The sequence below is a fragment of the Diadema antillarum genome, unplaced genomic scaffold, assembly GCF_040938485.1.
Source record: "Diadema antillarum isolate AM-2024a unplaced genomic scaffold, OU_Dant_1.0 scf00000202, whole genome shotgun sequence".
Classification (NCBI taxonomy): domain Eukaryota; kingdom Metazoa; phylum Echinodermata; class Echinoidea; order Diadematoida; family Diadematidae; genus Diadema; species Diadema antillarum.
The window spans coordinates 1326054-1344107 of NW_027271091.1; the positions used below are offsets into that span (position 1 = coordinate 1326054).

An 18054-nucleotide genomic window follows, 5' to 3' on the forward strand; every position below is an offset into this window, starting at 1 on the left:
ATACAACACATGCTCACAGCACATGGATAACCCACCCCATTACAGCACTCTACTGATAAAAGTTAAGATATTAATGCTCAGACAACTGTAAAAGGAGGCAATATGATGAAAAGAAATAGGATTGATATCAAATAAATGCAAATTTGATACTTTGATCATCTTTTATCTCAACTGCAAAGTCTGAGTGTGCTTTGACACTTTTTGTCCTGCATGTGGTATGTTACTGTGTTTTGAATTGACTCATTAATTTAATATCTCCATGACTGAGTGCATTTAAACTTCACAGATATTTCTGGCAGCTACATCTTTAAGCTTTTGATTGCAGTTTTGTACCGTGTGATCATGATATCTACTTGGCTGTATTCACGTTGCAGCAATGTCTGCCAGATTACTTTGCAACTATTAATAAGAGAGGATGCACTCCTCGAAGTGGCATTTCATGATGTGTAGAATGTCTGTAGAAAACAAATTTTAGGCAACTTTGCCAGTAAAGTACAATTAAACTGCACCTACCCACGACACATTAAAAACAAGCATGCTTTTTTTTTCGTTCTGAATTTTTCAGACTTATATGCATCACACTTTTAAAACTATGGCCAATTATTCAAGAAGTAACAATGAATTGATTTCTACAACATAATTGTTGTCATATCTCTAGTCATCAAACGTTGTAATCAACACTATTTTAAGTGTACTGCTCAAGTACATTAAGATCTTGATTTCTTTTTCTTGTTTCTATGTCTTTCCTTGTCTTTTTGGAATGACTTTGGTCAAGGGGAACTGCTAGTTTAAAGAAAAAGATATTTGAAGGTTTTCATTCACAGTAAAGTAAGAAGAGGCTACAAAAAATTTTTTCTGGCATTTTGCCCCAGAAATCAATTTCTTTAAACATCAGAATAAACCTAGAAACACCTGATGTAGCAGGGTCTTCATTTCCTATGATTAGAAACAAAATCATGTGAATGCTCTCACAAAATGCATTCACCACAGCAACTATGCAATATGCCATTACTGCACACACACACACATACTACACACACGCACACACTTACTGACACACAACTTTTCATCAAGGAATATGATATGCTTCTTGTAGCTCCATCTCAGTGATGCAGTCACACATTCCGAAATTACTTGTAGACCCTGATCAATGCCACAGTGACATCAACAAAAGGAAGTCGTCACATACATGCATGGCTGCGGATACTCCACTGCAAATTGTGTCCCGTGCATATATAGCGCTACCGCACACTGTGGAATTCTCTCCTTTGCCTCCCTGTGAAATGTCATCTTGGCACTACGTTCATAACTTTGACACGAGTTCAGAACAAACATCTAGCTGGTAGTCCAGGTAAGGGAGGGTCACCACTTGCCCCTCTTGGACCAGTCCTTGGGCGTCCAGTGCAGACACTTGGGGTCGATGCGGATCTTGCGCTTGCTCATGGCCTTCTGGTGGGCGTCCACCACGTCCTTGGCCAGCGTGATGACGTACTGGCCCTTGTAGTAGTTGATGAGGTTCAGGTTGCACAGCGTGTAGATCACATCCTCCTTGCGGATGCTTGTTGACTCGCAGATGTCGCTGGAAAAGGGGGGAGACGGATGAGGGAAGAGAGACGTGACAATGGGTTTTAGGGATTTGCCATACCTGTAATCATCACACCATCACCAAACACGAAACCATGTCTTTTCACTGTCAAATGATCAAACTGTTTGATTCACCAATTCCCACTCCTGAGCCCACTCTTTCTCCATCTTGCTTAATGTGTTCACACTCACTCCACTACACCAGTCCTGTCCACTGACCCTGAGAAAATTATGGTCTTTATCCTATTGCACTGCATTGACTCCTGACATAAGTCTAACCTTTTCCGTTCCCTCTGGTTTACTTTGAATATTCCTCACAGCATTTGATGGACTCTCCCACAACAAAATAGCCACGTTTCTTCATCATTCTTCAAAATACACCACTTTCAAAATTCCACTTGCATCATTTGACATACAGTTGAACCTCTCGTATCCGGACAAGTCGGGACCGGGGCTCATCCGGATAAGGGATTTGGCCGGATACGGGAAACTCAATGCTTTTTATACATGTACATATACATACACATGTACTGATGTAGCCCATTGTAGTACCACATGTAGTAATATGTATGCAGCAACCTTTTCATTGTTACACTCAGTAACAGACCCCAAAATAGAGGTTCGTGTTTGCAAGAATGAAATCATTTTCTTTTATAAATTCTTGGGATGATTTACCTAAATAATTATTAAGAAATGTATCAAGTATAAGATCTTGAAAATAAACAGTACGAGTCGATGAAACTACGCTTCAAAATTCGATCATCACGGCTCGGCAAAGTCGACTGTAGGTCGCCATTGTTAGGTGGTCTCCCTCTCTCTCTTTGTGTGTGTACTGTGTGTGAACAATTTTTGAGTGTTCAATATCATTCGTTGCTCAGCCAATGTCTCGAAACAATGCATGTCTATCTAGTCATATCGACAGCTGTGTATGGACCTATATGTGGCAATGCGATATGAGAGGACTCGAGCGCACAATATGTCCATGTTCTTGGGATGATTTGGGGATGTTTGGGGATGTTGAAATGTCTGAAGATAGGCAATTCGGAAGGAAATTTGATGTAATGTATGTTAATCATGTTGGAAGTATTATGTAATTCATGTGTGTTTGTGTAGGAGTTCTAAAGGAGTTGGGAATCCCCCTTTCCTCCTGTAATTATTTTTAAAAAAATCACGGTGAGATTGCGTCCGTATAATAGAGAGATCCGGATAAAGGGAGGCTGGATAAGAGAGGTTCAACTGTATCTTCACAATATAAACTGATTATTACAAACCATCTGGTAACTACTGATATCAAATCAGCAAATACATAACCTCATGCTATATGAAAGAATACCCTATTTCATAGGCTCAAATTTGTACATTACCACATTTGGAAGTGGTAAGTGACATCCCAAACATTTTTTTTTCTTCTTTTTTGCTGTGATGGCAGTATACATGTCCAATTATGATCTAAAAAGTAAAAAAAGAACACTTAAACTAAAACAAAAACAAAAACCTCATCAAATGCACACTTTCTGAATAAATGCAACAAGGTATCAATGTATTTTATGACCCAACAGAGAAACTGGAAATGAACTGACGGCGCTTGAACATACTTGATGGTGATTTGTGCCCTTTCACCATCAGGAGGCTTTGGTAGCTTGAGAATGCACTCTAGGATAGCCTGAGACCAGTAGCTCCTGTACGAGAGAAGGCCCAGGTCAGACAAGGGCTTCTCAGGGGAACCCGTTTTGCCCTCAAACTGGGAAAGTACATAGCCTGAGAGAAACGGGAAGAAATGACATATACAGTGTGACAACACTTTGGTGTAGTGGAAGTAGCCATGGACTTGCTCTGAGATATCCTCGGTTCACAGCCTCCACAGATACAAACATTTTTAACCCTTATAGTTTCTCTTGACCCAGGTGTAAAAATGGACATGTGGAAGTGCTACAATCATGATGGGAGCACAGTGGTATTCTGAATAAAGCTCTGGACGAGAAATCCGGAGTTTGAATTGTCTCCAATGTAAACATCTTTGGACAAGGTTTTTGAACTGATGCAGTGCTTTTTGACTAGGGTGAATATTAAAGAAGAACAATAGGTACTTAAAAGTGCTGCAGTAATAATCATGCCATGACACTCCAGAGGAGCAGTGCTAGCACTAAAGGAGCTACCAAGAGTAATCAAACATCAGCTTGTTTTGCTCTGCCATGAAAGTCAAAGCAGAATTATCTTTAAATTTGGGAGCATACATCAATGATTCATTACCATTTTAATTCTGTAATATTGATTCTGTGTTAATCTTCCTTCAAGTAGGTCCAATTAGCTTTATTTATACTTAATACAAAGTTTTACTGCCTTATGAACAATAAAACGTATAGTGCTGGTCCTTGATCCCAAGGGTACATATGTAAGAATGCCAGCCATGTCTTTTATTTTGACCAATGGAAACATATCTGGTTCTTGTGACATTCGAAACATTGTAAAAGTAAAAGAGCACGAAAGCAAAGAGAAGTTAGCGATAACATTTTCATAACAAAGAGCACAATGCATCAATAGAGAAAATCGTACCCATGAACTGTATATGTTCACAATTCTCCAATGACAGCTCAAAGGTGGAAGAACTAAGAATAGTCACAACAAGATGTTCAGAAGAATCTTGTCATGCTCTCAAAGTTATGCACTCCTATCAAAATGAAATGAGAAATTAAATTTAAGTGCTCATTTACATCCAAATATGGCTGATGTAGCTGTCAAATTCAGTGGCAAACAGGTGCACTATGAAAGTGTGCTTCCAAAGCGCACTGGTCTCTGGTGTACTCACTGAATTCTATGAGAAGTTTGCCAAAACCTTTCCTCTGGAATGGAGGGAGTGTGAGGATGCAGGCAACATTGTAGTCTTCTGTTGATTCCTTCTCCTGGAGAAACAACGATCAATGCATCAAATGAAACAAAATTTGTTTTCATTCCATTTTCATCAATGCAGCACACACTAATTTGTGTCCCATACAAGACTTAGGAGCAGCACAATACATTATTTTTTCGACCAGTATAGCAAAGTGTAATGTGGAACCATCACCTATCTTAATCCACAACAATTTTCAAATTCATTTTAAAAGTAATACATTAAAGCCGATCAGGAGACAGACATTCTTTGAGGAAAAATTGACTTTGAAGTTAAGAGGCATTTAAGTGTGCGGAAGATTAGACATTCAAATACACTTAAACCATTCACACTACTGCTAAGAAATTCCTCATGAATAAAAAAATAACAGTGAAAAATTTCACATTCAAAACCATTAGTGGACATTGATATTCAGACTTGAGATGGTTACAATATCACAAGTTGAAACTTTGAATACCATATCAAATTTCTCATTTTACAGCCAAGTCGCATCATATTGCATGTTTTCTGCTTTAGTAAGCACAGTCATTCCATTTTTTGGCATTTTCATTTGTCCACATAATTATAAACAGTTTTAATGCCATTAGAAAATATTTTGCAAGCAAAGTAACATACCGGCACTTTGCAAAGGCAATCATCCAACTGGTGCAGTATTTTCAGCACACAGGATCAACTACAAAGAGCACATGTTCCCTTTCATATTTGGACAAAAAGACACAAACATACAGTATTTGTACAGGTTCAGAGTAGATCAAAAGCCAGCGGTTCAGTTCGGTTCAACCACAGACGAAATCTTAAGGCACAGCTACGACTAACTCTAAAATATTCCAACGATTCCAAGTCCAATGAAGAGAGGAAGAAGACATACCTTTGAGAAGTAGCCAACAATGTGATAGCCCCTGCTGTCAAACTCTGTCATGACGTAGAAGAGGAAGGGGTCTGTGTCGTAATACAGCGTTTTGTGGTCCAGAAAGAGCTTGGCCAGCAGACATAGATTCTGGGAGTAGGACTGGTCAGGTGAAGAAGACAAGAAAAGTTGACTTAACCCTATTTTAACTGGGCTATTTGAGACCAAGTTTTTACTGGGAGGGTCAATTTGACCCCCCCTTCAGATCTTGGCCGCCGATCGCGCGATCGCCGCAAAATTTTGCCTGAACATAGAGCTGGATGTCATCTACAAGATTACATGGTCATACAATAGAAAAATATTGACTTTCTATTTTTAGTAAATTCATTATGCAAATTTATGCATGAAATCATAGGTCCACCTGTAACTCCATTAAAAAGGCTGAAGGATTGTTAAAGTTTTGTGTCAGAATTCCTCAAGACACATCAAACAATTTTCTGGTAAAAAACAGCACAATCAAAATCAATTTCTTTTGTTTTTTATTGTTTTGTTAATTTCTTATGCATTTTATTGTTTTTTTGACCTTTTGTTTCCCACTGTTTTTTGGCCAAAATTTGTTTCAGGGACTTTTTCAAGATTATTCACATTAGAATTGATTAATTTCTATGATTAAAAGTTGAAATAATCTAATTCATATCAATTTAACAAAAAACACAATTTGCATTGGATTTGAACATGATATCATGAATTTAAGCTGTTTTTGGGTTGACATGTATATGCTAAACGTTACATAACTTGAGAACAGAGTACCCGGACATCCCAAATTTGGTCTCAAAATATGCCGAAGACTTCAATGAAAAAAGTCATGAAGCGATGCGGCAAAATCTTTGCGCGTCACGAAATCGTGGCGTGAAATGTCGAGGGGGGGGGGGGTCAATTTGACCCCCCCCCCCCCCCCAGTTAATATAGGGTTAAGGAGATGACCACCCTCACAAAATACTATATAAATAGGAAGCCAGTATGATATATTCTTATCACATGAACAAAAAACAACCATCCATTATGATCAGTTTGGGGTTAACATTCCCTTTTTTATTAAAGATGGTTTAGAGAAGAATTCATTGAACGCTCAAGTCTTGGACAGTTGGCAACACTTAATGAACACAAAAATATTATCAGTAACTGACATTGTTTTTGCTAATGAAATTTGTCATTTGAATAATTGTATCCTGAACACTAACATCCACTGTTCAAAATGCATAGTGTTCAGCAAGTTAATGCAGTTTTGTCTATTAATGGCTGACAAATGAAATCCCACATGTTGAATGTATCACTTATTATTGCCATTTTTATTTGTTGAAATATCTATTCAACAGAAATACTAGTAATAGTTTGAAAATGTATAATTTGAGAAACCAATGTTCAAGCTATGTTTCTGTCATTTATCAATTCAAATATATTATTCCATAATTCTGAGAGTATTACTATTCAGTTACAAATATTTGATTAAATATCTGTGAATCAGTGTACACGGGAAGTGCTGTATCTTAAAACTTGTTATGAAATGTAATCAGATTTGTGAAGACATGCTAACTCTTATGAAATCTAGTAAACTGAATTATGATTAAGCCCAATGAAATCCTGAGTGGGAATTTCAATGCAAATGACTTTATTACCCTGTCAAGATTGGTAAATGACTTGATGAGCAAACATTTGAGTGAAACCAGAAATGAATGGAATAAATGAGTGAGTGAATGGACGAATGGATGATTGGATCAATGAATTGATGAACCAGTGAATGAATGCATGGGTGAAATGAATGAGCACCTTGTTTTTCCTTCCATCGATCTCAAAAAAGGAGATGTGGTTTTTCCTGTAGATCTCATTGCCAGGTGGATGCCTCAGCTTACACTTTGCCTGCAAAATGTAACAACAAAAAGGAGTGTCTTTATCCAAATGTGCCCCAAAACTTGGTAAGCATGAGACAATGGCAGCAATTGAAAGTTCACAGAATAAGTGAGATAATGGGATACAGCTTAAATGCAACAGATTATTGACTTTTGTCACTGATCAAAATCACCTTGTTGCAGGAAAATACTCTATCATACAGTGTGCACGAAATATGCTTTGCTATGCAATTACATGGAACTAATCCAATTGCGATCATTCTGCTTAACTTTCTTTCTGCCTTTAGCCATCTGTAATGCACAGAAGATATTGATAACCTACACATATGCACATCCTATCAGAAATGTTTGATTCAATTTGTATTTACTACTGCCATATTTCTATGACATCATAACAAAAGACTCAATATTTGCTAATTTGACAAAAAGAAAAGGAAGAACACACACACACACACACACACACACACACACACACACACACACACACATACAAATCTGACCTTATGCCTCTCTAGGCACTTGATGCTCCGGACATACTTCAAGCAGAACTCGCACAGGTATATCTTGGGTTTCCCCGTCAGCTCAATGGGATATGGGGAGAAGTACCATGGTCGTATGCAGTGGCGCCCTAGGACAATCATCTCAATGTTCTTTATCCTGGTGATGATGTCATCATGATTCTTGTCTGCTACCATACTCCCTGTTTGCCTTGGTGCGTTTACGCTGAGACTGTCTAGAGAATCCTTTCAAATGGACGCAAAAAAATGAAGTTCGTGTTGACCAGAAACATAACAAATTGCATTGGCAAATAAAGCAGCTCAGTATACACACATCAGGAATACTAAAACAACTTTTATTCAATTTATGTTTTCCTCTTATTCCTTTTTTTTTTTCTTTTTACAGGCACTAAAGGAACTGGTATGTGTATTGTACTAGTATATTGCACAGCAATAACCCCTTGAATTAGTAGAGTGCACAAGTACAATTCTACATAGTAGTGTTAACAAACACAAAGAAAAACTAGAGAGGGGCCGTCAAAGGCGGCAGACCCACGCCTAAGTACAAAGTCGGGGTAAACATAATGTGCATTCGGTCATCTACCAGAATTCGGCCACTTAATTGCCAGTGTGCTTTATCACCAGCCAGTGAGTTCTACCAAAGATCGTACACTGAAGTGTACGATCTTTGGTTCTACAGTCACATCACACGCAAATCACATAATTACACATACGGTATTAACACTCATTCACGTACAGGAAAGTCCTTAAGTCTCCTCCAAAAATCCATCGAAAATCCCAAATTCCACCGTCAAAAGTGCAGAATCGGAACTTTTCCAAGCGCGCGCGAATTAAGTCCAGTTTTAAGAGTATTGTCTACACGACGGGTCGCGGAAAAAGCGCTAAAAATCGAGAAATACGCCGTTTTCTTGCGGGATATTTTGATTATAGCAAGCCGAGAGTGTGATGATATCAAAGGTCGTATGAGTGTACGATCTTTGATGGTATCCACAAAAGCAAAAAAGAAAAACAAAATTTACGTACCTCCTAGGCAATTACCCCTATGATTAGTGTCTACGGGAATTATTCAATGCAAGGGTTGAATGCAAATGTCTACTGCACCAGTATTCGGCCACCAACGAGCGCCGCAACGTCCCCGGTGCAATTTTGCACCAACAGTGTAGAGCGCGATGCATTTTCAGCGGCCTTGCACACGCATTGACATTGAGCACGCATATCGTGCAGTGTGACTGCGACCGAGCAAAATGCTCCTCCAACGAAAAAAACAATCAATGTTAATTTGAAAAATCATCAAATATCAAAGGTCGTATGAGTGTACGATCTTTGATGGTATCCACAAAAGCAAAAAAGAAAAACAAAATTTACGTACCCCCTAGGCAATTACCCCTATGATTAGTGTCTACGGGAATTATTCAATGCAAGGGTTGAATGCAAATGTCTACTGCACCAGTATTCGGCCACCAACGAGCGCCGCAACGTCCCCGGTGCAATTTTGCACCAACAGTGTAGAGCGCGATGCATTTTCAGCGGCCTTGCACACGCATTGACATTGAGCACGCATATCGTGCAGTGTGACTGCGACCGAGCAAAATGCTCCTCCAACGAAAAAAACAATCAATGTTAATTTGAAAAATCATCAAAATACGGGCCAGTTTGTGATGACGGAGAACGAACTTTCATAAATCTAGAAGGACATAGTCCCTCAAATAGGCCTAAACGTAAATTTCGGAATTCTTACGAACATTTGAGCAGCGAAGTCGGATCGTTGGGGAGTTTATGTCTTCGTATGGTAGCGGAAAATCGCAAAGTGAGAAACGGGAAATTTTCGGAATGGTCACTATACCATGGGGTCAAAACTTCAAGGTCACACAGAATTTGCAAGGGTCAACCGATTATCACCAAAATCTAATCGATTCTTTCCTGTCATTATCCAAACATTCCCTGAACATTTCGTGCAAATCCGTTTACCCGTTCTCTTGTTATCTTGTACACAAACAAACAAACAAACAAACAAACAAACAAACATACAAACAAACAAACAAACAAACAAACAAACAAAAAAACAAACAAACAAACAAACAAACAAACAAACAAACATACGGAACCCTTTACATAACCCCCTGCCGATTTTCATCGGCGTGGGTAAAAATCATCAAAATACGGGCCAGTTTGTGATGACGGAGAACGAACTTTCATAAATCTAGAAGGACATAGTCCCTCAAATAGGCCTAAACGTAAATTTCGGAATTCTTACGAACATTTGAGCAGCGAAGTCGGATCGTTGGGGAGTTTATGTCTTCGTATGGTAGCGGAAAATCGCAAAGTGAGAAACGGGAAATTTTCGGAATGGTCACTATACCATGGGGTCAAAACTTCAAGGTCACACAGAATTTGCAAGGGTCAACCGATTATCACCAAAATCTAATCGATTCTTTCCTGTCATTATCCAAACATTCCCTGAACATTTCGTGCAAATCCGTTTACCCGTTCTCTTGTTATCTTGTACACAAACAAACAAACAAACAAACAAACAAACAAACAAACAAACAAAAAAACAAACAAACAAACAAACAAACAAACAAACAAACAAACAAACATACGGAACCCTTTACATAACCCCCTGCCGATTTTCATCGGCGTGGGTAAAAAACAATGAGATGATGCATCATATGAATGCGTGAGACACACTCAAGGAATTGACTACTTGCACCCTTTCTTTGAAATCAAGGCTGACTGAATGGTAACTTGAAAGATAATCTACCGCTATTCCAGTCTCAAATATCGAGTGAATCAAATTAAAACAAAAACAAAAAAATAGAAAAAGAAAAAGAAACAAAAAAGCATACGACTAGTGTAATGTATGAACAAAACTTGTGATCTCCAGGACATGATGACCATTACAATGTCACATGGTAATCTTCTATATTACTCCCTGGACATCTTGCAAGAGCTTCACTCATGAAATGATGGTCATTCCTTTTTATCAATTGGTGACCAGTGCCACAAAAGCACATGACAAGCTTTAAACTGACTGCTCAGGGTTTGGCAGAAATTAGGATATCTTTCTACACTTTCCTCACGTTTTCTTGTACTGCGAGAGACACCATCCGGACTAATATCATATGACAATATCTGAGGTTATAATACCATGTATTTGCTATAAAATTCCTCACAGCTCATTTAAAATGAAGGCATGCATCTTCTTCATGATTGATCTCATGGCAAAATACAAACCTCTGATTCCAGGAAGGGTAATTTCCGCTTTCTTCCCACAGGATTGCCTTTGTTTTTAGGGACGTTGCCATTGACCTGTAACAGATACAGAGGAGAAAATTACACAACATCCAGATTAGAATGCATACCATGACCCCTGGTTTCCATGTGGTATGCTTTTATACATTGCGAGAAATATATAGTGTAAAGCCAGAATTTTTTCGAGAAATGGAGCCAACTACCTTCTTGCGGCATGAAATTTTCACAAATCGCCACTGGCATTCAATGCATATGATGTACAGAAGAACTTTCGTGTGCATTTTAATTTCATGAATCCTGGCTGTCGCGAAAATTCATGTAATTAAAATGCACACAGAAAATTTCTGGTTTTACAATAACCTAATAATGTCTGGTTCAGTGAGTGTCTACCTACAACCTAAAATTGAACTCTAAATGAAACTCCTCAAAAAGTAATAATGAGACTTGATTTTATGAGCCATGTCATTGATTCAAATACATTTGTGCTTCTTCTTTCCTCGTCTCACTGCCACATACAATATTGTAAAATCACACAGAGTGTAACTGGTTGTGCCAGTACTACTAGAAACGCACCCTACATTGAAAACTGTGATGCGTAAGCTGCTGGATACAAGTTAAATATATAGCATACATCTATTGATACAGGCCCTACAAGCTATGCTGATAGGTCAAGTAAACACAAGCTACAGAGCTGACCCACCTGCAGCATGGCAGGAGTCGGGACCGGAGTCAGGGATCCGGATATGGGTGGTGTAGGTGTGGCCAGAGCTGGTATCTCCCGCTCCGGGGTTGAGGCGCGGGAGCTGCAGTTTGGGGTGGGCACCTCCTTCTGTGGCGTCTTGGCCTCCTTGTGGGGCATCTGGAGTTTCTCCAGGTTAAGTCTATCCAGACTGACCCACTCATCCAGACGCTTGTTGTCTATTTTCATGGATCAAAAAAAAAAACCAACTCCGATTCAGTCAAGGCATCTATGGTATGTATAATCTCATACACACACTGTAAAGGATGTACTGTAAGGTGCTAATAATCAAAGTGCCTTCCTGACAATAGCAAAACAAACTGACATTATAAACCAAAATTCATGCGTACTCCAACATTAAATGGCACAGTAACACTGTTTCTACTCAATGTTTCATCACATATTTGATCAGCATTTGTCAATTCTTTGCATTAATGGTTAGATTAAAGCACTACTGCACAGTTGTTGTTGTGTCTTGTGTGTGTGTGTGGTTTTTTTTTTTTTTGGTTTTTTTTTTTTTGGGGGGGGGGAACCATGTGTAATGTAGCACACCTTCCACGGATTTTAAGACTGGCACTTTTTGTATGCACTCAAGATTTTTCTCTCTATCTCTCTCTCTCTCTCTCTTTCGAAATACATCTTGCCTTTAACATCAACCTTAAAAGCAGAAAATAGTTCTTAAAAGGGCTCAAAATTCCTCCTCCACCATTTGGAATTTCCTCGCAATGTGTCGAAAGTGTTTACCAGAAAATTTTTCTGGTGACACAATTTGGTAGGATAATGACCTGTTTTGGAGTATTTTGAGATCAACTGTATAAAATAATTTTTATTTGTACATGAATGCATCCAACTTGTATTCCTGAAGCACCCTCCCTGTACAGTGGTGGGTAGGCAGAACGTTACTAGTATGTGCGTATCAAATCATACGGCAGCACTAATATTGAATTGCATGCAGTTAACAAATTAAGCAATTTACTCTCATGTGATGGATACTGCTATGGCCCGATGTACATGTCTATAATCGATGTACTTGAACATCACGTAGCAACCATGATTGGGTATGCTCTAAGATTTCAATTCTTATGGTTACCTTTTGGGGTAATATTTTGCATTGTAGTCGTTACCCAACTGGGATCATGTTTATCAGTGTTATTTCACACATTTCTTATGCACTGTAGGTCTCCAGTTTAGAGCAAAAATCAATTTTTCTGCAGTTATAATCATGGGAATTACATGTATGTTTACCTTCAACATGTGCAAAAATTTGTGATAACACTAGACAACCTAAAAAAGCTTCTCCGTTTACAAAAAAAAAAAAAAAAAAAATTGGCTACAACAATATAGAAATTACAGGTACTCACAGTCGATGTAGTGGATATAAAACATGAATCCATCATCACTCTCCTTTCGACTTATGACTTCACCAAGAGCTGCAGTGAGAAAAACAGAGAATCCAATGACCATCAAAACAGTTGTAATTTACTCAATCCAATGTATGAGTCGGCTGACATTACTGAATACGCCGAATATTTTGTGAGGTTTTTATTTTCGTGAATTTCGCGAGTCAGTTGCTACTCGCAAAATTAAGAACACGCGAAAATATTGACTCTAATGCCGATATGAATGTGATGTATGGGTAAACATTTTTCCGATCAGTAAATGACTCCACGATCACGAATTTAACCATTCGCGAAATTGTCGGGAAGACCCGATTCACGAAAATTTAGACTTGTGAAATATATGGCATATTGAATACAGTATAATTTGAAGTACGCTTTCCTTGTAGCAACAAAAGATGTACATACAAATTCTTATCCTTTCTGATAGTGAGAATTGGGGGGCTAATGTACACTTTCATGTTTGTGTCGATATCTCAAATTCCATACTCCCAAATTCCACTAAAATTGCAGGATATACGTCACAGCACACTTCCAATCAGCGACTTCCATTTGAACCAAATTGGTTAAGGCCAGAATATCGATGCTGACTTCCATGTTGTTGCTCAATACAACTCACTTTTCGAAAGCCTCTAATTATTTGCAGTTGCGGTGTGTGCTGCCAGCACAATCTGAAACTGAGGTTAGTCAAATGTCATGTGACATACTTCTTAACTGGGAGTTAGACTGTGCACATGAAAACAGACACACACAGACATTAACAACTTACCTGAGATTATCATTAATCTACAAATTCCATGGTTAAATTATTTGCTGATGACACCACACTGTATGCCTCACAACATGAAGAGACTGATAATAACAATCTACAACTTTTGTACAGGAAGATTTGTATAAACTTACACCATGGGCCAGAGACTGGCAGTTATCTTTCAACCAAAAGAAATGTAAAGTAAAGTGTTTTGGAAAGAGAAACCCTGTATTGCGTTATTATTTAAACCCTACTGATACATCAGAACTTTTGACAGTAACTCATGAGAATGACCTTGGAGTAATATTCGACAACAGTCTGCATTTCTCTAACCATGTCAACAGAGTATGCGCCAAGGCAAATAGACTGCTGGGATTAGTCAGGAGATCCTTTTCTAACATGGATGGAAGAGGCTTAGTACAATTATACAAATCAATCATTTGACCATCCCTGGAATACAGTGCACTCCCGTTACAACGAACACGGTTATAACGAAATTTCGTTATAACGAAGTAATTCTTCTGGTCCAAAAATTATCAGTCTATGGTACAAAATTCGCTTATAACGAACACGGTTATAGTGAAATTTCCGTTATAACGAAGTCTTTTCCGAGCGCCACAGACAAAGAAAAACAAAAGAAATGTGCTCCGTTACAACGAAATGCGAATTGCTTTCGAAAATACAGTACATAGCAGAACAAGCATTTATAGCGTTTCTGCATGGGTGAACCCTTCACACCAATGTGCGTTTGCTCCTTGTGTCACGCACAGTTTCTGAGGGGAACTTGCGTTTATTATTGTAAATACTTGCAGTTATCCCATCACATTTCATATAGCTTTCCAGTGTATGACAAGTATTCAGCAAGCATGCATGTCCTTGTTTTCGTTATATATTGTATTTGTTCTGTTATAACGAAAATTTGTTATAACGAAAGAAAACTGCCGGTCCCAAGCATTTCGTTATAACGGGAGTGCACTGTACTGTAATGTAGTAGTGTTTGGCTCCCATGCCTTAAAATAAGGACATTGTCAAACTGGAGAATACACAGCGAAGAGCAACAAAGCTGCTACCTGTTCTGAGAAACCTGAGCTACACAGAACGACTGAGGAAACTGGGTCTCCCAACATGGTCATATAGGAGACGTAGAGCAGATATGATCCAGACGTTTAAGATCCTGAATGGCCTAGAAGATTTGCATATACTATCTCAGATTTCTTCCAGCAATATACACAGTCCAGGACAAGAGGTCACACACTCAAGCTCAGAAAACCCTGATGCAAACTCAAATGTAAGGTAAAGGAATTTCTCACACCGAGTGGTTAATCTATGGAACAGCCTACCACCTGAAGTCATCAATAGCAGCAGTATCAATACCTTCAAATCATATCTTGAAAAGTCATGGAAACATAAATTCAACTGTTATGACCCGGATACTAAATTCCCATGATGCTCCTGCCCTACGCATGTAAATAGTAGTGCAAATAATATTTGCAGCAAGACTCAAGAGGATGCAGAGGGGCAAATAAGTCCAGTGATACTTTATGCCCAACATCAAGGTAAATCAAGGTAAAAAATAGAAAGTGGCAGACATTCCCCCCTCCAGCTCCATCTACACATTATACATACAGACATTTCTCAACTGACTTTCGACTTGGCATAATCATTGTAGACCATAGATCTACCTCAGTTACTCGGTAAGTACAAAACGTATCATATCCCATAATTTTAGATGGCTAACTTCAGACTCAAATTATGCCTGGAGCATATGATGCAATCACTAATTTATGTGAACTACTGGAGGCTCGCAAAAGAGTGAGTTGTCATGAGCGACGAGTGCAATGAAAGTTGCTCTTGATATCAACACTTCCTGATATAACTGATTTGGTTCACTTTTATGTAATTGGAAATAAGCTACACTTTTATTAAAGATAACAGCAGCCAAACATAACTCACATTAACAAGCATTACTAAGTGAATTTGCCATTTCTAGTGCAATTTGGTAACCACTATACTGTATAGACCATATATCTAATGAGTCTAAATTTTTGCGAATCTGAACTTCCCGACGATTTTGCAAGTGGTTATATTCACGATCATGGAGTCCTGTACCCCCGTACCAAACAGAGAAATGTATACGCATACAGTGTATACGTCACACTCATAGCGTGATCAGAGTCAATATTTTCGCCTGTCTTTATGATTTCGCAAATACCACCTTACTCATGAAATTCACAAAAATAAAAACCTCATAAAAATACTGTACATTTATGGGCAAACTCAGCCTAGCAGGTATACTCGGCCACTAACACCCTCAAGTGAGCGAGTTAATCCACTAGGCCCAGTATACTACAGGTATGGTACCTGACTGGACAACATCGAAATTCAAGACACGCATGTTTTTGAGTACTAATGACAGTCAATATGCGTGAGACATAATAGATTAGCCCCACAGAGCATCGTGTGGACTGAAATTGCAAAAAACGCGACATAAAAATATAAAAACACAAAGAACTTTGAATATTTTACATTAAATTTAGAAGAAGTTGTCGATTATTCACAAAGTTTTACCGCGTGAACTGTTTGAAATGTTAAACATTTTACCGTAAAATACGAAATTTGAGCCTCATTTGCCGTTTTTTTTTTCTTTGTTGTCCGCTCGGTAAGAGTACGGTGATTTGTGGGTATGAATTGTGATTTGATGGTGCAGGGATTAGGCCTAGGTGCGAAAGACATCAATTATTCCATTTAATACAAAATTCATGTTCAGAATTATGATGCGATTTTACACCGCGCTTAAAGACAACGTTTTGGAGAGCGGTATATCTGAAGTTTATTTTCCAGAAATTGGAGTGAATAATTTTCATAATTTTGGCTTGCCAAATTCATAATTTTCAGGACTTTGTGAATAACTGGTGCTATTTTTGGCCAAAATTTTGTCCTTTAAGTACGGAATTCAGACCCATGAAAAAAAAAAGCGTTCCGGTGATGCGATCAACTCTCCTACCCATAACTACAGCAGGCCTACTGTACGTATGTATTACCGTCCATCTAGATATCTATGTAGAAATAGCACTAGCAGGCAGCTGAATTTTGCGGATGGCATTGTGGTTGAATTATGGGTGGCTTGCGTTTAAAAAAAAAAAAAAAAAAGACGTTTCAGGAATCAAGTCCTTAAATATCACTATCAAGGAGGTTGCCTGGTTGCTCTTCCCTGAATCTCATGTCTCCTCTTGTGGCTCCAAATTCAAGTCGAACAATTACATTCCTCAATTGCTTTCTAACGTTAACTTAGACATTGATTGATATAGATATATTCCTTGAATGAATACTTTCTTCAAGGTCCGCAATCAAGAGTTGATTTGTCACTTGTCAACGGTATGGAGTTCATATAGAACTATTTCATTTTCATTGCAAAAAGTTTTTGAAATACGAAGAGTTGTGGTTGATAGCCAAAGTGAAACTATTAGACACTTGTGAAAAACCAAAAGTCACAAGCAAATAGTGTCAATAGAGTTCGAATTTGAGGGGCCAATTGCATGGGTTGAAGTAAATGTTTCCTTCAGCTCAGGTCCTGATGAAGGAAACATTTAGATTTACATTTTGTACTTCGGTCTTCAACCCATGCAAATTTGGCCCCTCGAATTCGAACTATACTGACATTATTTGCTTAATTGCAACAGTCCATGACAATTCATGGCAGTATTCCATGACACCTGACCTGGCAAAGCAAGAGAATACTATCTCTGTGTTGTTTGTTGGCAGTGCACCTAACCCCGGAGCGGGGCGCTCCTTGTACACAGTCGACAGTTATGATTGGTCGCAGTTAAAGTTTAGCAGTGCAGTGCACTGTGATGATAGGCTGATAAAAGAATTTACTAACACAAAATCCAGTTTATGGGACACGTCACTGTGTTTGTATCCTACTTACGCCAATCATCTGATTGCGTCATCCGCACGGGCATCCGACATCCTTCAACAACCAAGTCCTCCTGAAATGATAAAAATCAACATAAAGTTTCATATTTTATATATTTCAGTCATGTCAGTTTTCTTGAATTTCAATGAAAAGCAAAAACTCACCGTTTTTAACGAAACGTCGATATGATCCGCCATTTTGTTTGTTTGTTAGTAAGACGTAGAGTTCATTCATGCTCCACCGTGGTAGCTGAGAT

The 18054-nt window shown here is 38.5% G+C and overlaps 1 protein-coding gene across 1 annotated transcript; it reads right to left on the bottom strand.

Annotated features, from left to right (window-relative positions):
- Nucleotides 1-1045: 1045 nt before the first annotated feature.
- LOC139723917 (histone acetyltransferase KAT5-like) lies at nucleotides 1046-17995 on the bottom strand. The gene is made up of 11 exons (XM_071635122.1): nucleotides 17963-17995; nucleotides 17811-17871; nucleotides 13096-13164; nucleotides 11696-11913; nucleotides 10978-11052; nucleotides 7726-7968; nucleotides 7146-7235; nucleotides 5340-5480; nucleotides 4391-4484; nucleotides 3180-3342; nucleotides 1046-1579 (listed from the first exon to the last, which is right to left on the bottom strand). Exons 1-11 carry the CDS (start codon nucleotides 17993-17995, stop codon nucleotides 1363-1365), a joined length of 1404 nt encoding a protein of 467 aa, XP_071491223.1. The 3' UTR covers nucleotides 1046-1362.
- Between the last annotated feature and the right edge of the window lie 59 nt (nucleotides 17996-18054).

Excerpts from the sequence above, each read along its gene's own strand:
- LOC139723917 (XM_071635122.1), bottom strand. The coding sequence starts at position 17,995 with ATGGCGGATCATATCGACGTTTCGTTAAAAACG. Across the intron at positions 11,053-11,695 it reads CGACTCCTGCCATGCTGCAG|GTCAATGGCAACGTCCCTAA; the intron begins GTGGGTCAGCTC and ends TATCTGTTACAG. Across the intron at positions 7,236-7,725 it reads AGTGCCTAGAGAGGCATAAG|GCAAAGTGTAAGCTGAGGCA; the intron begins GTCAGATTTGTA and ends TACATTTTGCAG.